A 21,692-nucleotide genomic window follows, 5' to 3' on the forward strand; every position below is an offset into this window, starting at 1 on the left:
AACAAAAGAGAAAAGCTTTTAAAACGATTCGTCGCTAAACGTCACCGTAGCGAACCGTGTGACGTCACAGGGCTGTCACTGTGTAAAATTTGTGTTTAAATTATGATCGAAAATGATTGTTGTGTTTGTGTACATACAGCAAGTTTATGGTCAGCGTCTTATACACGGTGATTTTTAGTCGTCTTACAAAAGGAGCCCAGTTCATGTATCCGACGTAAAATACCTCTTGGCGCGATTATTATTTTTTTATCATCAACTAAGACCATAAGTACGACGAAAAATTAAACAAGAGAAATCTGAAAATACTCTTAAAAAAAAATAAGGCCACTACCGCCCGCGCCCCTCACCATTGTTACAAGGCTCGGACCGCACTCGCAACAGAGCTGTGCTACTAAAAAACTACGAATTGCATCATAATATTGAATGAAAATTGCATTTTAAATTTATTCAAATCTCATAAATACTTATTTTTTTATCATGAACGTGTTCTAGTCAATGGATACATGAACTGGGCTGCTTTTGTAAGACGACTAAAAAATCACGGTGTATATGCATAGCTCGAAGCTTTTTCATTTTACTTTTAGTTACTGCCTTCTTTAGGATGAAGTTTGTCTAAAAATTTTTTTATAATTTTATAATTTGCCTTTACAACTTAACAGAAGATTTATTGTTGCACTTTATTCAAACAAAATTATCGAATGTTTTGCTTGTATAGTTTTGCTGTGATGTTTTAACAGAATATTATGTCTTTAAGTCTACTATAATATTACATTTACGATTGGAATTTCTTCATCCACTTGGTTTATTTTCGAAACATAGTCGAAAATAAAACTCTAAGGACTTATTTCCGAAAGCCTGCAACAAGAGAAATAAGTATAAAAAGGAATTCAGTCAAAAATTAATAAAAAATACCGACATACCTTTAGCACCTTTTTAGCACATAACACTATATATAATAAAAGTAACAATTCTCTCACGTACCAGCCCTAGCGGCGGTGACAGCTGACAGATGCGGCCTGTCAAAACAATACGCGACGCGACACGTCCATACGACATCACTTATGTATCAACAAATATGTGTCGTACTGGCTGAACTGGAAATATCGTCCTTGTTTAGATGTTTCAAAATATCACGGCCGTTTTCTGAATAAAATTAGATGTCAATTATAGAAAATAAACGGGTTACAATAAAAGGACCAAATTATTTTCAGAATAAAATTGTCTTCAGCTTTTTTATTTACTGTTCCTGGACCCAAATATTAGAGATGACTTGGGCAAAACTAATCAAAATCCCCGCTAAAGTGTTAGTCGTACTCGCTGAGGGTAATGTACTTACATACGGGCTAAAGAAAAACAAATCGGTGACAAATAAATTTGTGGGTATACTCTAATATATTTGTCACCTATAAAATCGCATAACCGTAACAAGTGCTTAGCCTATAATTTTTTTTAGTATAATTTTTGCTAGCGACAACAGAAAAAATATCATTTGCGCAAATTTCAACTGTATAACTATCACAGTTCTTATGATACGACGGTGTGTCAGTTACAGCGTTCCGTTTTATCCTATAGATACAGAATTTTAATTACACAGCATTAGAATACTTAAAATTTTAAAATGTAGCTCGTATATACGCAGCTTTTGAATTTAAAACATACAAGGATCTATTTAAAATGATAGTGGTAACATTATTTACACACGAAATCAATCGTTACAACATTATGTTTATAATATTTCCAGTTTCTGATTTTCACAAGTTATTTACACAAGAATAACGAGAGCTGATTAAATATTAAACGAACTGTGTATTGAATTATTCTTCTGTGGAATCAACTGAAAAATACACGTTTAATTCGAAAAGTTTATTTATTTTCTTTATTTAATCGTACCTTATGGATATTTTATGTAGAATCAATGCTGTTAACATAATAAATTGTGATTATTATATATTTAACGTAGATCATAAATAATTATATTCGATTCAAAGCCTAACAGTTTAAATATATGTTATGCCACTCCAGCTGAAAGCTGTATAAGAAAGTTGACCAGCATAGCATGTTTGTATTGCAATACTAGCTTAAAATCAAAAGAAAGTCAGGTTTTCCTGCTTCATTGATTTTTCCGGTCTATGAAGGTGAAAAAACCTAGTACGACCAGAAACGCAGAATTTTCTTTAAAACCGCGTTTAATTACATTGTTATAGTTATCAAAACAAATAAATACTCATTAAAGTAATGAACTAACTAGCGTACAATTACATTGTCTAGACTAAATCACTATTACACCGCTATTTGTCTTGCCCTAGCATTTTCTTTGGTGACACACTGGCGCGCTGAATGTACGACAATTTTCAACGAATGTCAATTGTTTACCCGACTGCGTCAAAAAGAGGTATCGTTCGAGTGTATGTTTATTTGTTTGGTACTCTCAAGAGTTTTGAATATCTGGCTACACTTTTGACTTATTACTACGAGATACTAGCTGTTTATCAAGCTGCAAAAACATTACCTTTATTTGACCGTATTCGGTTAAGACGAAGCTTATTAAGTCAAAGTGTCACCTACCTGTACACCAAAATTCTTCGAAATTGGTCGACCCGCTTAAACATGAAGCAGTAACAAACATACACATACAAACTGACTCACATGCTATCGCATTAATAATATGAGGATATATTGACTGTGGAATTAATCAGAATTCGAATAATTCAGAAGCCCCATATCACATAGGCTAACACTTGACATTAGGAAACATAGTTTTCTAACCCAAGCAATAAGATACGCATGTAAAGTGAATAAAATGTTTCTATCCGTAGAATAAGCTTACTGCTCTTCCGGCCTTAGTATAGTTATATACCATACCTTAATTTGTTTTCTTGTTCCCCAAACTGGTAGACCGTGTGTCCAAAAAGCTTGTCCCTTCTAGTGATTGATTGAGGTTGTGACCCTCTCCCATACAACAATCTATTTTATATCATGTGGAGATGTTTCGGGTTTAACGATAAAATTGGACCCTAACTTGTACAAGCAACTAGTGTCTCACTTTGCTCAAGTTTAGACATTTTTGGGTTAACCTAGTTAAGAGCTAACTTGTTTATAATGTTTTAAGTGATTTAAGGTTTCACTTCAAAGGTTGAGCCATTTATTTTCTTCAATTATATTCCAGAATGATATTCCGATATTTCAGAATTTAATTAAGTTGTTTACAATTTAATCAAAATAATAAATTCGTCACTCGAAACCAAAACCTTCACCCAAAAAAGAAACAAAATACCTTTTCAGTGGGTCAACATACAATGGTTATGCATAAAAGAGAGTCATTCACAAATATAAATTCGACCTCTGCATATTAAATCGTGGGGTTTGTATACAGAACCCTTTGCACGTGTAATAAAACCCTCGTTGTTTCCGCATCGCTGTACAAAACGTTACGTAGATGGTCGGATCCTGTTTTAATACAATAACGAACAAAGATTTCGTGTAGGTAGAGCTAAAGAAAAGAGGAAAAATAATAAAGAAAAAATTAAACCTTTTGACGATCAGATTTCGGGTCTTGATTTTTAATTTTCGGTATTATGTGAATATTTTTAATACAAACATGATGCTAACAAGTATGAATTTTTACTGATTAGTCATCAATGCATGACCGCTGTGTCAAACAGATTGAAAATTGAGGATGTATTTTTTTAAATTAAACATGCTTGTCTCGAAAACTATGACTGATAAAGTATTAGGTGATCGACAGACAGTTTTAAAAAATGAAACTTTATTAGACACATAATAAAACCTTTTTTCCATTGTTCCAGATGAGGAGCTGGTCTTCCGAGACAGATGGGGCGGCCTTACGTTGTTCAACGTGAAGAACTTCACCACACGGCTTCTCATGAACAACTCTACATTTGTAAGTACACTGAGAATAATATAATGATAGTACTAATGGTAGATACCCCATTCACATTTTAGATTAAAGTTCTCAACAAGGCCACTACATGTTGGACCTGTGGCCCCCCGTACACGCCTTTAAAAAGGCCCGGGTCTCTTCACATGAAGTGATCCCGTGACTGAATAGAGGACCAGTACGTGTATTAGGAACCCTTGAAGGAAGTCTGTTACTCTGGAAGCATTTTGTCTTGCCTTTGCAGGACACGCTGTGTAATGTGCTGTCTCTTTTATACTATGGTTAGTACATTGATTTCCAGGTCATGGTAAGCGGAGGGTCGTGATTATAGAGGTCTTTTTTCCTTTGATACAATTAAATATAGAATACTTTATTAGTTTGCTTTGTGAATAGCTTGCTACATTTTATTTCTATTTACAATATGTGCGCCTAACCTAAATATGGACTCCCATTTTTTCATTTTTTTAGTTTCAATAAAAAATGCTACACTTTTAACATTTTCGAAGCAAATAATAAAAGACTTTTCATATAAATCTAAAACATTAAGGCGTCCTTGCGTGAAGATAGGTGAGAGCACGAACGATCTTATTACAGATTACAAGTTCAGACCGTAGGCAACGGAAGACAGAATGAGATAGCAAGTGTGTGTATTAAGTACAAGCGATTGTGTGTCATTCGTATTATTTAAGTATGCGTGTGATTGAGTATGTGTGAGTAAAGTTCTGTTTTCACAAGTTGTATAATGGAGAGGTTTCTTTTAGTTGAATTACCTAATTTTTGTACTCAGGCATCGTGTCTGTCTTTCTATACGTCTGTCACAGGCGACATCATAAACCTTGATATTTAAACAGTAAAAACATTACTGATGACGATATGACAAAATTAATGTAGTTCAATCCAAAGTAATTAGCCTCAAATTGGACTATCGGAGCAAACGTGTCGCAAATTCGTAGCACCCTTGACTTTCGTAGCATTGTGAAGCTCTTTTAAATCTGTAGCTCATTTAAAATTCGTAGCAAATTCATTTGTAGCACATTTGTCGTTCGCAACAGTTGAAGATTCGTCGAACCGTTGATGATCGTAGTAAATTAAAGAGTCCATTCAATCCTAATAATGTGAACACTACTTCAATTGAAAAAAGTTGATAACTTACAGGAGTTGCAAATATAAGCGTAAACATGTGTAGCAGACATGCCGAATAACAAAATAAACAATACAAGCTCCAGTGAAAGCCTGAAACCAGATAACAACAATAACTTTTATCTCATCCACACTTGAATGCGTCATAAACCGAAGAATTTTATTTATTTCAACTGCGAGAGAGACAAATGTGAATGTAAGCAAAAGTATTGAAGAAAGTTAATACCGTCATATATTATGATATCAGTGTTCTGTTCAACGACATGTAATCTGAGATAGCATTTGTTTTTATGTCTGTCGAAGCATTTATTTTTGATAAGAAACCGCGGGATGTTTTTACACCGTACGGCATTTGCTTAGGAAAGATGTTTCAATTTACCCACGCGTATTTATCGGGATTGCTTGAGTTTCGGTCTTAAATAGAGTCTTTTATCATGAGCTGACGCGGCGGCGGAAAATGTGTTTTGTTAAAAAACAAATTAAAGCTCGATGTTAAAAAGGTTGGAAAACCAGCGACCGTTAAAATGAAAAGGTTTTTTTCTTTCGCCAGAAAGCGCTTAAGATGATCGAAAAATATTTTTATTCAAATTTTATGGCTTTTAATATTTTTTATTGTTCTGATATTTTAGTATAACGATCTACCTTTTTAAATATTTAGCAAATTCATTATATATTATGAGAAAATGATGTTATGTATTCATCGAAAAGCGCTGTCGAGATTTAAGTTGTAAATTAATTTTGATGAATCGGTGTTATGGTCGTTCCAACAATGTTTTGCATAATCAATAATACTTTTTGGAATCACCAATCAATTACGTCACAAATGGTGACAACATTGTTCAAACGACAGACAATATGATAAATGACTCTGATTATAACTGACATGAACAAATTATTGATCGCAATGTTTACTAAAACAACGAGGAGAGACGAAAATAACAATCTCACGCTCGTAATGTAAACATCAATTGAATGCACTGCATTTCAAAAAAAAAAATCTAATTGCACAAAATATTAGTGCTCAATGTTTCTACGAGAAAGCTTATTCGCAAAGGGTCTCACAAAAGGAACGAACGCATCTCAAAAGTTGCTTTCAAAAGACATACATTTTCCTAAAACTTGCGAAAAGGCTCATTCGGAACTTAACAGGCTGGTATTCTAAGCGTCTTACATCAAACATTCTTCCTCTAACAAAATACTTATATACGTTGATACTTCAGCCATAAAACACAGCGGTGTAACACACAGCCGGCAAATCTCTTCGACACACGTACTGGCATAAAACACTTTATCCAGATTTGTCAGAGCCGCCATCGCGAGGACAAAACTTTTGTTACAGAGATATTGTTGGTGAAGTCTTCAATGCCTGTACCATGATCCCCCGAACCAAGGCTGTTGAAAATATAAGAGCGAGATGGCGCTCTACATTTTTGAGATTTGTCTCTCGCTTCCACAACCGTCACAGTTCCTTTAGGATCTCATTGTAAGAGTACGCTGACATATCCCTTTTGTTAGAACAAATTCTTTTATGTAGATTTTTTGATCGAATGTTTTTTTGTTTGGGACTCGTATTGAAACATGTCACCGTGGAATTGTGACAGTTGTGTGAATAGAATGGTTGATAGTCAGCCTTGGAATGTTGATGAACATAGAGCAAAATATTTATTTGTATACAAAACGAAATATCAAAAAATACTCCGGTTTTATTATAAGAACAAAGAGAAATAAACTAATTGAAATAAATGGAATTAAATTAAGCAAAAGTTTTATTAGATGACTAAATGATTATGAAAACAATTTATTTCCGTAAGAAGTCATAACCTGATCCAATTTGTATGAGCAAGACATTTTCTGTTTTAGATCTATATGAGACAAAGGTAACGCTATTGCATTTCAAATATAACCAGGTATATTCTTGTACTTTGTAAATCGGAAAAATTCATCAAAATTTATCGCGACTGTAAAACCTACATTAGCAAATGAGTATCCGACCTTCCGCTGTCAAATATCTACCATTACCGGATAAAATATTTTCAAATCATCTGCAAAGGCTTCATACAATTCACAGATTGAAATCTTTTGTGTAAAACATTTCGCACATCAGATGATTTGTTTACATCACTCAAAAGTATTTGGAATTGAACTTGGTTTTATAAAAGCTCCGGAATTTAACGTTTACGATATTTTTTTATGTTTATATTTTTGAAATAGGATTTATTAGGTACGCTATAAGTAAAGATCATTCATATCCATTGAACTTCTAAAATTCTCATTTAAATTAAAATTTGGATGGCCGAGTGATTTTCTCCACCACGCAAAGCCTAATGTGCGCGACGTGTCACGATTTCAAGCTAGTTCATTACAAAATCATTCACAATCATTCACCGTCAAAATGTTCTACCATCGAAAGAAACAAACACCAATACCAACTTTCAATTAACGTAACAACTCATCGAGACCAGTGCCTGTACAACGAACTCTTAAAGCACTACATTACACTACATTGAAGCGCGACAACATACTACACGTCATATAGCGCCATCTCGCTCCCACACCGGCAGCATTTCTTCAAGAGCTCACAGTAAGCGCTGTCCATGATATAAGTATTGTGTTTAAACCGTTCCATTTTAATATCCGTCCGGTTCATTACGTATTCGGATCGCGGGCAGCACATGTGTCGCTCTCCTTCACATTTTGGTGCGAAACTTTTGCCTTTATTAAAAATGGCGCCGTGTAAAACTGTCAGCTATTCGAAGGGTAAATGGCAGGAGGATCAGTGATACATCGAGAAGGTGTATTCTGGTAACGCTGATAAAGGTATTTATAATGGTTTAAAATTGTCTCGTAGTAATCAAGTGGGGTTACCACGCTTTAGGCGACGGCGACGTGTCGTGGATTCGATACCCGCGTAGAAGAGAAACAATCGTCTGATACGCCAATACTTGTCTGGTCTTTTGCATGTGACTTGAATGTTTGTGAAAGCCTTGCGACTTTCAAATGAAAAGAAACAAATCATGGAATTTCTACATCGTCCAAAAATGTTCTAGAAAGTTCGATGATGATTCGTTCGAAGTAAGATGTCACATTAACACCTGCCAACACCGTGTATTCATTGGTTCCGGACCATACAGCATAAATCATGGTTAATGTAATTCCGTAGCAGCATAGATTTCGTAGCGCCTTGGCTACGATTTCGCTACGTAGCAGCTTTGTTGCCGTAGCGAAGATTATTTACAGTCGAATCTTGAACACTCACATGTAAATAAATGATTTTAATTGCAATTTGTTTTCGTCGTCATAAACTCTGTTCAATATACAATAACTTCGAAACTAGACTTTAATAAGGAGAAAGTATTTTACCTAGTAAGGTACCCTAATACATCTAGAGATAAATCCAGTTTATTTGAGAGCTCGTAAACAAAAGCGTCGCACATGCACTTACGGAAAGTTTCGGTTCATGTATTGAATTATTACGGGAAATTTTCATCTTTTTGCACACCGAGAGCCAAAGAAAATCAACTCAAGAGCTTAATAAAAATAATACACATTATTCAGACTATTTCGCACCCAATATTTTGAAAGTAGTGAATACAAGCCCTAGAGTGATAAATAGGCCGGGAGCCAGCAAAGCCGACAGTCCATTCATCAAGTATATAGATTCCGCTGAAATATACAAAACGTACCGCAGATGAATAACTCTATTTACATAACAGACTTATCCCGAATATCAAATGGAGGTTAGCTTAGAGACGTTAAAGTGACAAAACAGCGTGATGGCTTGTGAATATTAAATATTATTATTTAGCCATAAAGAGATCTTGAGCCACTTCCTCAGCCATTGTCCTCGGTCATTTTTTCATAAATCAACCATTCGCTTAAAAAATATTACCATACCAAACGCCGCCATGTCAAAATAGATCGTATCGCGACCTCTGCTCTTAACCTAACTGTGACCATGAACTTTAGTGATAAACAATAAAGGTTTTTTTAGTACAGGTAGATTATATATTTAAGAAAAAACACATTCACTTTTTTCCGATCTAAAGTGATGTAGAAACACTTTCACACGAATCCATAACTTCATCAACAATTACATTATCGGCCAACCCTAAGTTCAGTAGTTTAGGAGCCGGTGAGCGCGTGCCGACCATTCATCAATGATGTAGACATCTATGCTGAAATATTGCGCACGGCTGTAGCGATAGCTGGCTCCTGGACTATGTGATTTATGAGCACACCTTCATTTCCTTCACCACTAAACAACTACAGCTACTGAGGTAAGTTTTATGTTTGGATGGGTGACCATATATGTTGGTGCATCTATCAACCTTCGAAAACATGTTATAGATATTGATGGACGCGACAATCATATATCTTTAAATTCATTAAGACAGATTCTAGCAACCAATCTTGTATTAAGGCATCGTATGACTAAAGTAATCAATGAGACATCTAAAGAAACCAATTGATTCCTTTTTTGTTTTTTTTTTACACCCTATATCCTAAATAATCTTTTACTATCGTCAATAGTAATAGTGTCCCAACAAATTCAACTGTAACAATTTAGCTGTCACAGTTTATGAGACCGCCGAACGAACAGACAACGAACCCTCAGTAATAAGGTCCCATTGTTACCCTTTGTGTATAGAACCTCAAAAAAGCGATAAGATATCAGTAACTACCAATTAAATCTAAAAAAACCATTCACAAAATCAAATAAAATAAAACTCAGTGATTCCATTATCACCGGCATTCATAATGATAAATAATTCGCCGCGTCCCGGGTTCGAGCCCGCGCCAGCCCTCAGGTGTCAAAAAGGTAACTCCACAAAAGCGGCCATTAATTTGTGAAAGTAAAACAATGTGTTGCTTAATGGGGCGAGCGCCTCGCGCTTCGTTATTTTTAAATTTACCAGATCCAGTGTGTTTTATGTTTGATTTTAAATGTTGCGTTTTATAGAGATATCGTTTTAACTGTTTGGATTTTATATTTGTTTTGGTAACGTAAATAGTGGTTATATAAAACATATTACACGTTTACTTTCTATTCAAAGATGGTTTTTAGAAAATTTATTTTTAGGTGCCGTTTCTTATGCCTAAAAACAGATTGTCCTTCCCCAGGCAATACCTCAAGAACTCTTTCCTTAAAACAACCTATCTATGTACGAATTTACCCCTGAGAAGATGCAGGAGGACTCATAAACACTTAAAGTAAGGCTTTACCACTTGTGGAAGCGTGACAAAGCAATACACAGCGGAGTACAGCATTACTCTTCTGTACCTGCAAAAATGTTTTTAACAAAGTGGTAGGTGATAGGAATACAGATCTTCTTTATCTTCAGATGATACCTTAACATTTATGTAAATTGTGTTTTAACATCATAGCATAAAGTCCATTTTCGTCTGCAGAGAGAACTGAATGCGGTGGACTTCAAAGTGTCGGCGGACTTGAAGTTCGTGCTGCTGATCTCTGACGTGAGACCCGGGTGGAGACACGCGCGCCTGGCGCGGTACCACGTCTACGATGTTATTAACAGGTACATTTGTATATACAACTTGAAATATACTTAACTATGTTCGAGGGTACTTAAAAAGACAAACAGATTTCACTCAAGTTGTGACATTTTAATTTATGGCTTTGACAGAAAAGATTATGTAACTTTCTAAGGGCCGATTTTTCAATATGTGTTAATGTGGTAATTTCTAATATGTTTGACGTCGAATAAATGTTATCTGACGATTGAAAAATCGGGCATAAATCAGATATTTAGAAGCTATTTTTTGACTAAACAGATAGTCAAGTAGTTCACCATGCCGTTCACCGTACACATTGTGCTGCTTATTGGATTCGCCTTAAAATCATTTTATTTCGACCCACAAATACCTATACTATCAGTGGTTTCATATGTCACACTGCCCGCGTTACAAGGACTACATTCTTAAGAGCGGGAATCTGAAATCCACTTCAATATTTTAAATCGACTTTTCATCTTAACTTTAAGTACCATTCATCTTTAATTCTCCATTTTTTTCTTACAGAAACAAGATCTCGGTGTCTCCTATAGAAGATGATCGCTCCGCTCCGCTCCTGCAGTACGCGGAGTGGTCGCCCGTCGGCTCCACGCTGGTCTTCGTGCACGACAACGACATCTACTTCAAACCCAAAGTGTTCAAGACGCTCGTCTGCAGAATTACTAATAATGGTGAGATTAGGATGCTGTTGAAAATATTATTAATGGTATTAGAACAATGAAGGGCCTTTTCGATGGTGATGGTTTTGTCGTTGTGGTTCTATGTGTTGATATGTATGTACGTGGTGCTCGTCCGATCCTAACGCAGGCATATGTGACTTTTCTTTTAAAATACAGCTAAGAGTGTCGGTGAAGGAAAAAATTGCGAGGAAACCTGGAATGTCATGATTGTAATCTGGAATTGCCTATCCACTAAAAGGGTGATAGCGTGATGATCAACGCTTAAATCTTCTGGAATAGGACTGCTCCCAGCACTAGCCCTTTATTTGTGTCACAGATCCGATCCCGCCACAAAATCTGTCTCATTCCTAGTCTCATTTATTCCCATTTTTCATATCCAGGTATACCAGGGGTAATCTTCAACGGCGTCCCGGACTTCCTCTACGAGACGGAGGTCCTCCGGCTGGACAAGGCGCTGTGGTTCAGCTCGGATGGCCAGACCCTCATGTATGTCACGTACAACGACACCCTGGTGCAGCAGCACAAGTACCCCTGGTACGGGCTCGACCTGCAGGAGCCGCCCGCGTACCCCACTATACGGTCACTGAGGTATCCTAAGGTGAGACAAAAATGGTATGTTTGCTGGTCAAACTGTAGATTTTTGGTAACAGAAAGAAGCAAGTAGCTATTCTGTTTTAATACATTAGTAAGCTTTATAGCAGTATTTCTTTAATACCGCCATAAAGCGAGTCATGATACATTAAATTGAACATATTCAAACTATTGGCGCGAGAGACCTCAGTAGCTTAGTTGGTAAAGCGACTGGCGCGTCTAGCCAGGAGTTGCAGGTTTGGGTCCTGTGTTCGAACTCATCATACTTTCTGCAATTCTTTGCAAATGTTATCTCCGCTTCACAGCGCTTTTTTAAATAATATTGATATATTTCGATACAAAATTTTGTGATTTTAAAATTCTAATAATTTAGAGTTATAATTCTACGCCTTCCTCACTTATGACTAATATCTACTACATACCAAAACTAGTGAATTATTCATAATTTTGTATTTCAGGTGAACACCAACAACCCAGTGGTGACTGTGAACGTGGTCAGCGTGAAGACCCCGAAGTATCTGTTCTCTCACGCGCTGCAGTTCACATCACAGGTCGACGACAGTGAGTATATTTGAATAGGCTTTAATTTTTTTTTTTAAATATTTGTCCATGATGAATGAAAGCATGTATTCGTGGAATCTGTTGAATTCCATATTGCAGTGACAAAATTTTACGAAAAATTGAAAAGCCATTTTATTGTTTTTGCATTCAGCAAAAAGTGTATTTTCTTTCTAAATTATTATTATCGATTTTTGAAAGAATTAAAATTATGAAACTTAAGTAAATTTCCGATCAGGTTGGTACGTGAGGTGGACGGGCTGGACGTCGGAGAAGCAGGTGGCGGTGCTGCTGCTCAACCGGCCCCAGAACGTGTCCATCATCAGCATCTGCAGCGCCGTGCATTACAACTGCCAGGATGTGAGTACACAGCGCTAGAAACTAACTCCACCTGTTAGAGTTATATTATTGCAGTTGCTAAAGAAAGATCCATACCATGTGCCACCTCGCTTTCATATCCACAATAGTCCTATTTAAAGGAGCTCGTGGCTAAGCTATAACCGCATAAGTGATACGATCACAGATCGTAGATGGGTGACCATCTTTGTCACAACAAGTTCCTCCGTGTTTCGGAAGGCACGTTAAATTGTGGGTCCCGGCTGTTATTCCTACATCTTTGACAGTCGTTACAGGTAGTCAGAAGCTTGAAAAAGTCTGACAGCCAGTCTAACCACGGGGTATCGTGTTGCCCAGGTAACTAGGTTAAGGAGGTCAGATAGGCAGTCGCTCCTTGTAAAACACTGGTACTTAGCTGAAACCGGTGAGACTGGTAGCCGACCCCAACATAGTTGGGAAAAGGCTAGGCCAATGAATGAATAGTCCTATTTAAAGTCCATTTGAATCTGTTTTTACCTCCTTGGCACTCTTTTCCCGATTAGGCTAGTGTCCATGAGAATTCCCCTAATTACCAAAAAAATTGGCATGTTCAAATTAACCGTCTTTTTTTTCTTCAAAAGACCAATCTCTTCCTCTTTCCTAAATTTTTGCGTTCCTTACAGGGTCCATATTGATCTTTAACTGTTATTTTTGTGTACCATCTGGATCTATAAGGGAACAGCAAACCTTGTTTCGACATAACATATTTCATCTGATTTCTTTTCTAGATTTACCGAGACGAGACCGACGGTTCTCGCTGGTCGGGTCTCGGCGCCGAGCCAGTGGAGGACGACTGCGGCTGGTGCGGCAGCATGGCGCTGGTGGGGTCCAAGGGCACGGTGTTCACGTCCATGCCGGTGGCAGACCCGCCGCCAGGGGGCACTGGCAGTTGGTGGAGGCACGCTGTCATGCTCACGCAGGACTCCCGGACGCCGCTCACTATGGGCAGCTATGAGATCACGCAGATACTAGGATGGGATGAGCGGAGAAGTATACTGTAAGTTGTTTGTAGAATCATTTATTTGGGATGAAAGTTGGTTAATTTGTCCGCGAATTGCTTTTTGGTTAGAGTTTGAGGACCTATTGTTTTGTTACATCTAAAACTACTGAACCTTGTTTGACTTCTACTGAAGTCAAACAAGTATTCACTTAGGATGGCAGCATTGCTTTTAAACACTGACCTCAATTAGAGGGATATAGTTTGGGAATAGATACAACATTCACATGACTCACGGCTGCTGCTATACAGCACATCGAACGACTTGGGGCTGAAACTTCTTCATAACCTCAGCTTCTTATTTTACTGCAACACGTTGCACATTCCCAGATACGTGTCCGGCACGGGCCCGGGCGCGGCGGGGTCGCGGCACCTGTACGCGGTGCGCGTGCGCGGCGAGCCGGCCTGGGCGCCGCCCGCCTGCCTCACCTGCGCCAGCCCGCCTGAGCCGCCGCCAGACATCGATACCGATAAGCCGGTGAGTCACTCACATACTCTTCCATACGGATAAAATTTTCTGGCTGTATTAAATAAACCTATTTCTGTACCTCATTTATAATAAATCACATGCTCAGAAACACCTTAACGTCAAAGTATTGTAGGTCTTGCGCGATAAATTGCGAGTAAGAAACCGAAGGTTTTGTCAGATCTGTTTCATGATTATTCGTCGGAGGATTAGTACGACGTTCAACCAATGGTTCCGAGTTCCGACTTCCATATCAAAATTGAAAGATTTCTGTACTGGAACTGGTTTGCAACCAGTTTTGTTATTTATCAGCTCCTTTGTTACCCAGTAACATGGACTGAAGTTCAAAATGTTGTCCATAATTAACTCAACCTGTAATTTTTTAGGAGTTCGACAACTACACATCATCTCTCCCGGCGTGGCCCACGTCGACAGTGCTGCCGCACGTGGCGGATGAGAACGACACGCTGCCCACCGAGTGCCTCTACAACAGGATACTGTTCAGCAAGAACTTCTCTTATTATGTACAGGTAAGGACACCACTACACAGAGATGACTAAGGAGTACCTATCTATGATGTGACAAATGTTCTATGAAGCTGATGCCTGCCGGGGCAAGCCGGCCTGTCCGAAAGTCTAACCGTGGCTCTGGTACACGAAGGGCAAAGGAAGGAACATGGGTGGGTTGCTAGTAGGAGTCTGACACTCCCTTCCGCTCAACCCAAAGCGGAGGAGTTACTTGATGATTTCCCATCTTGCTTCCAAATTGCTTGTTTCTTTTCCAATCAGTAAGTAGTCGTTAATTATGTTGTATGTGTGTTGGCCAGGAGTGCCTGGGCCCGGGCCCGCCGGCCACGTTCGTGTGCTCGCTGTGGGGCGCGCGGCGGGCCGTGCTGTGGGACGGGCGCCCGCTGCGCGACGCCTTCGCCGCGCTCGCGCATCCGCAGGTCAAGGACTTCCGCGTCGAGGTTAGTGCGACATGCTGTAACATACATTAAATTTAATTTGTTTGCAGTTTTTCGTCGAGTCGTCACCATGTTGTATCTATATCTATGCCGAGAGTCACCTCAATTGTGATCTCGTGTGTGTCGTCATGTGTGATCTCGCGTGGCATGTCATGTGTGTCGTCGCGTGTGGCACGTCATGTGTGATCTCGTGTGTGTCGTCATGTGTGATCTCATGTGTCTCATAGTGTGACCTCGTGTGTGTCGTCATGTGTGATCTCATGTGTCACATAGTGTGTGATCTCGTGTGTCCACATGTGTGATCTAGTGTGACACGTCATGTGTAATCTCGTGTGTCACATAGTGTGTGATCTCGTTTGACATGGCATGTGTGTCTTCATGTGTGACACGTCATGTGTGATCTCGTGTGACACGTCATATGTGACCTCATGTGTGTCGTCATGTGACACGTCATGTGTGATCTCATGTGTGTCATGTGTGATCTACGATGTGTGTTTTATTTTACGAGAGTTTTACGAACTTATATCCATGCATAAACTATACTTATTTGTTTGAGATTTACTGACAGAAACAGTAAATCTCAAACAAATAAGTAATATATACAAAATCTAGTGTTAACAACAATGTTTATCCTTCTCAGGTCCAAGCTTACCGCGCCGCCCGCGTCCGCCTCCTCCTCCCACCAGGATTCAGAGAAACAGACGACTTACCACTGCCTTTAGTCTTACATGTGTAAGTCAACTTAGAATTGATTTTAAGCACAAATTTCCCGTTGATAATTGCATTACATTTTCATTTTAAAAAATCCACTTTTACAGTACCGATTTTAATCCTTGTATCACTTGACGCTTTACAACTTCTAGTATCAGATGTAGGTACTAAATAAACACGACAAAGTCATGTCATTTCCTCATCAAAACTCAAAGGACTCAAAGGTGGTCCCAAAGTCAACCAAAACCTGTATTACCCTTAACACAACATTTGATTGTGACAAAACACTGGAACAGCATACAGCAACTACAACCAAATAACGTTCTACACAGGTCTGCACAGCCAGGCGGTCAGCTGGTAACAGACAGATGGAAGCCAAGTTGGGGCTGGTATCTGGCTGCGTCCAGGAACTTCATTGTAGCTGAGATCGACGCGAGAGGATCTGGAGGACAGGTTGGTACCACGGTGATAGTAAAACTCGTGAACGTAATCAGTGGTCAGCTCAAATGGAACTTTTAACGTACGTTGCCAAATCCGTTGAAATTCGTAGCCAATACTGAGGTTTGTACAGTAGCAGACTTGACATTTGTAGCAGATTTGCCTTTCGTCAGGTAAGGCATTCAGTAGAAATGGATTTTTTTTAGAAACAAGACATTCATTGCACACAATTTGAAAATTGATAAATAGTTTTCCAAATGCATCTGTTGTATTTCAGGGTGAAGAATTAAGAACAGAAATCTACCACAAGCTGCTATCAGTGGATGTAGAAGATCAAATAGCTGTTCTGTCGTGAGTAACATCAGTTTTAATTTGACGTTGAGAATATCTTGTAAAATGCAAATTCTTGTCGTCCATAGAATTCGTACAAAATATACAATACGCAATATTAAATTTTGACAAACAAGTTTAAATACGTGAACATTTGTCAAGCCTCTCTTCTAAATAAAGCAGTCGAATGTTAACAGAAGTAAGCTCGTCTTTGGATCCCCCTTAAAGCTTAATAGTTTCACATTTGTTGACCAATATTCTGATATGCATTGTTCAGATATCTCCGCGATAACCTGAAGATGGTGGACGGTACTCGTGTGGGCGTGTGGGGCACGGGCTACGGCGCAGGCGCGGCGGCTGCGCTCGCCGCTGACGACGCTAGGAATGTGACGCGATGTCTTGCAGCTATCGCACCGCTAACTGATCTGAGACATCATAGTAAGTTGCTCTGTTTCTTAACCCTCTATTAGATTTTTTAGTATTGGATTTGGTGCAAAAGTTATGTTTTTGGTACCGATTGACAAGTGTAGAAAAGATAGGTAAAGTGCCATGAAAAGACAGCACCTACGCGAATTTCGGACCCAACCGGAGTCCGGTAGGGTCCGAAATTAGTCGTGCAACCACGATAAATACGCGTGAGTAAACCGTTGCATCATTTAATAATAAGACACAGTACTTTGCTGAGGCTTTTGATGATAAATTACCGATCATGACAGAAGATTATGAGCCACTTGGTACACGGTATGGTGTGCCCGCAGACACGTACTGGACGGAGCGCTACAGCGGCTACGGGTCGACGTGGGCGGGCACGCTGGGCGTGAACGCGGTGTGGCGCAAGGCGGGCAACCTGCCGCCGCGGCGCGTGCTGCTGGCGCACGCGGCCGCCGACCTGGCCGCGCCGCCGCACCACGCGCTCGCCCTCGCGCGCGCGCTCATACGGAACACCGCGCTCTACACGCACCAGGTGCATAGCATGTTCCAAGTATCACACAACGCCATCTAGTGTCTAACTAAGGAAAGCTTAGTAGTAGTAAGCTTAGTAGTAGTAATGATTAATATACGTGTATATTTCTAATTCCAAATATAATACATTAATTACACTCAGACACAGAACAAATGATCGTGCTCATCATACAAGCTTTTGACCCGGGCGGAAATCGAAGCCAAGACCTCTGATAGCATTCAAAACCACTAACCATTAGTTAACCAACAGGCCAATCGTTAAAAACACAGTTTATAGTGTGTACCCTAAAATAACATGCAAACTATATCCTTTGTTAGGAGTAAATAATAGACCTCTGGATCATTTCTGCAAATTTACGCATTAATTACAGGGAGCTTTCTTCGTTCAATTAATTATTCCTTCATTGCAATTCGGCGTCATAAGTAGCTTCTATTTCCAGGTATACCCCGACGAAGGCCACAACTTCGAGAGGTCGAGCATCCACCTCCATAAGACGATGGAGCAGTTCTTCGACGAGTGCTTCGGGCCCGTGGAGGTCGCGGATTGGGACACCGGCGGCGTCGGGGGCCTGTTCCCCTTCCGGGACTAGTCGCAGGACGAGGGGCCACGCGAAGCCTCTCCGTAGGTACTTCCATGGAACCGGGTGGATCAGACTTGGACGAAATTTGAGATAGACGAATAGGCCGGTCATGATAGTCGAAATCTATTGGCCCTAAAGGACTCAAGATTGTTATTGTTTGGATTCTTAGGAATAATCTTTATTGCTCATGCTAGATTCGCTAAATAATTTAAGGCAAAATAATTTGCAATTGTTGAAATGGCTACATACGTTCCCGTAAATCCATATCTATTAAGCGAAAGATTTGCAAACGATAACCCTTTAAATAAATCCAAATCTAATTTTTCCCCGTTCTTACAGTTGACGTAAATAACCTAATTTGTCTCGTTCCTAAATGATTCATGCTATCATGGCCCAAATGTCACTCACTTATTTTTAGACAAAAGAATTGCATAAAAAGCACCGGCAGAGGTGATGAAAACGCTTCAGTAGACCTTACCCATAAAAACAAATTACTAATATCCCAAATTATCAAGAAAGGGTTCATATTTGAGGAAAAATAAACACCCAAATATGTAACGTAGTTTTAAAGCGCCCGTTTAGAAAAATAGGAATATTGTATCAGATTCAAAAGGATTTAAATATTGTAAAAGAGTTTCAGATAGTTAGTTATATACAATAGTTTATGACGAAAACAAATATGAACTGAATATTTTGATTCACGTGAACGGGTTCTCGATAAATATAAATGACAGATGTGTATATCACTGGGTTGTTTAGAAATGTGGAGGTTCGACCATATTTGTTTATTTGTAAAAAGCCAAATAAAGACTTCCATATTTGTTCGTGAAGGTAATTTAGAAAATGTGTGTGTCCCGGAGTTTTTCGCTATATTCCCGAGTCACCAAAGTAGTTTCCTGCGAAATTGTGTCATACATTTTAACAAATTTAAATAAATAGAAATATAGAGACAAAATAAAACCATGTTTCGACCGCCATTAAAATACGTTCATTTCTCTAGTTAAACAACCTAATAAAAATTATACATCTTTAAGTGACAACTCTTTGTTGACTTCATGAAACGCTTACTAGGATGTTGCCCAGAAGAAAATACGTTATGTTTTATTTTAAGCGGTGTTTAATTATTATTTAAGAAATTGAAACATGGTTTTATAGTTATTAATTTGGTCAGTAATGGTGCATAACTGTGTCGGCAGTTATAAAAAAAGAGAAAATCATATTATAAGCCTAAATACATCGCTAACTAGATAAAAGAGGTCAAACAATAAAATTTACGACCGTTGGTGTGTTACAAATATCGTATTACAATTAATTAATTATGTGGAATATTCGTGAACCATTTTGTACGAAATTACTTTGCATTTTTCTCTATTTTACCTGTTTTAAAAGGTTTCAGAGGCTTATTTATTTAAACTGCGTTTTATTGTTAACCTAGTTTGATATTTTTTTTAAATTACACGTCATTGATTATTTTTTCACGTACAAAATCGTTCACGAAATAAAAGGGGATGAAAAAATATCCCTGAAAATTTTCTTATGATTACTATAAGGAGAAAATAACTTATTTTAGTGTATCATCTTTTATCTATCTATATATTTCTATGTCGCTTTCAATGTCAAAGAAGTAGCTTTAAAAGTAAACTAGGCACTTATGTCTATGAGATATTTAGTTTTGACTATTCTAGTCGTGAAATCTAGTCACTTAGTCTATTTATCAGTATAATTTGGGCACAATGTCTTGATCTCTCTCCTTCGTCTTGCCTTATGTGTTGTAAAAATCATTTGTTTCGAGGTGAGTCCTAGAAAGTATGTCATGTCGAAATTATGTGTTCCTAATCAATAAATAGGTATCTTATCTAAAACCATGATTAAAAAGATGATAATATATTATCTGGGGACAGACTTTGAAAATACAGATTAAATATCTTATTGAATGTCTGTGGTTTTTATCGTTTTACATTAAGCATTACACTGCCTCTTGGGTATTGACATATATTTATATCAAAATATATATATCATCAAAATTATCCACACTATTTAAGAACTATTAGATTTTTTTTTTTTTGTAATTATAAAGAAAAATAGAGCGAAAAAAATTACAGACATTTTAAATCTTTAACTTCTGCCTTCTCTATTTTAAGGGGTTGTTACACAACTCTGTATTTGGATCCCTGAACCTAACCTGGGGAATATACAAAATTAAGAATGAAAGAGTAGCAATGACATATTATAATGCAGGTACTCTGTGCTAACAGGGTAAGGAACCAAATCTCTGTTGTATAATAAAAAATCATTCATTTCATTATTCTAGAACCTTAAATCCACCTGATCTTCTTAGCCAGTGTTGTGTGATAACCCCTTAAACCATATACTAATAAAATCTAAAACTTTCCCGTTTCATTTAATTCTAAAAGATATTATGAATTTGTTAAAATATAAAAATAAATATTCGATCGATGTTGAGACTTAAATTATTAAGAATGTGATAGGTGTTTTTAAATAATTTATAATTAAAATTAATTGGAATTTATTACATTTTAATTATGTAACCTTTTTGGCGGTTAAAATTGTAGTTGAAATGTAGGGTTATTCCTACTTTTGTCCAACAGTATTTTTGTAAAATATAAACAAAATTTAACTTGTTTTTGGTATTATGATGTTAAAATTTATTAAACCACATAGCTAAATTGACCAGTCGGTTACGCGACCAATCATATGCTTAAGTAAATAGTTAAGCAAAAACTGACCGACTGAGGAGACTCCGAAACAATCTTGCAGTTTAAAAAAGAAAATTGTAACATCATAACATCAAAAATAATAATAAAATTCTAAATGAGCCTACGACGCGGACGTTACAATTTAACATTTAAATTATTTCTCACTTTACCACATAAAAACAATACCTACTCTACTGTCTTGACATTAAAATAAATGGCATATCTGTAACTCAAAAGACCAATTAATTAATTAATTTTATTTATCAGTTTTGATGTACGGTTAGCCGTAGTGATAAAAATCAAAACCAACTTTGCGTGGTTTGTTTAAAGTCGCTATTTCTTTAACCATTCAATATACTGTAATATTGTAACGTTCGTTGGCAGACATAAGTAATTGCATCTGTGTAACATGGATGCAAGTAGCACCCCTGTACCAAGACACAGAGCCTCTGTACCAAGTCAGCAGTAGCGGTATGCTCAGTGAATGTGCATTGTTTACGTTGAAACGTTGTTTTCATAACAAAATATAGAGAAAAATTGTTCAATCATGTGTTTTATTCACCTTGTTTTTTATGTTAGACCTTAAGATAATAAATATTAGCCTTATCCTTTGCCTATCTCCTTGCCCTTTCCCATAACTTCCAACTAGGCATTAAGATGTCTATAAAGTTGTTTCTGTAAATAAATATATAAAAATAAAATAATATCTACGTAAAATCTACCCATTTCTACATCACCCACTACATAAATA

At 37.7% G+C, this 21,692-nt stretch overlaps 1 protein-coding gene across 1 annotated transcript in view; it reads left to right on the forward strand.

Moving 5' to 3' along the window:
* Positions 1 to 20,129, forward strand: part of LOC113493713 (dipeptidyl aminopeptidase-like protein 6) — a 109,143-nt gene extending 89,014 nt beyond the window's left edge. Inside the window, exons 3-18 of the mRNA XM_026871705.1 lie at positions 3,807 to 3,901; positions 10,448 to 10,575; positions 11,078 to 11,241; positions 11,631 to 11,848; positions 12,300 to 12,402; positions 12,638 to 12,759; positions 13,503 to 13,771; positions 14,102 to 14,249; positions 14,624 to 14,767; positions 15,064 to 15,204; positions 15,842 to 15,933; positions 16,245 to 16,365; positions 16,628 to 16,701; positions 16,958 to 17,118; positions 17,439 to 17,644; positions 18,084 to 20,129. Coding sequence (XP_026727506.1) covers positions 3,807 to 3,901; positions 10,448 to 10,575; positions 11,078 to 11,241; positions 11,631 to 11,848; positions 12,300 to 12,402; positions 12,638 to 12,759; positions 13,503 to 13,771; positions 14,102 to 14,249; positions 14,624 to 14,767; positions 15,064 to 15,204; positions 15,842 to 15,933; positions 16,245 to 16,365; positions 16,628 to 16,701; positions 16,958 to 17,118; positions 17,439 to 17,644; positions 18,084 to 18,233 — 2,336 coding nt within the window. The 3' untranslated portion in view covers positions 18,234 to 20,129. The remainder of the gene's footprint in view (positions 1 to 3,806; positions 3,902 to 10,447; positions 10,576 to 11,077; positions 11,242 to 11,630; positions 11,849 to 12,299; positions 12,403 to 12,637; positions 12,760 to 13,502; positions 13,772 to 14,101; positions 14,250 to 14,623; positions 14,768 to 15,063; positions 15,205 to 15,841; positions 15,934 to 16,244; positions 16,366 to 16,627; positions 16,702 to 16,957; positions 17,119 to 17,438; positions 17,645 to 18,083) is intronic.
* The last annotated feature ends 1,563 nt before the right edge of the window (positions 20,130 to 21,692 follow it).

The sequence above is a fragment of the Trichoplusia ni genome, chromosome 5, assembly GCF_003590095.1.
Source record: "Trichoplusia ni isolate ovarian cell line Hi5 chromosome 5, tn1, whole genome shotgun sequence".
Taxonomy (NCBI): domain Eukaryota; kingdom Metazoa; phylum Arthropoda; class Insecta; order Lepidoptera; family Noctuidae; genus Trichoplusia; species Trichoplusia ni.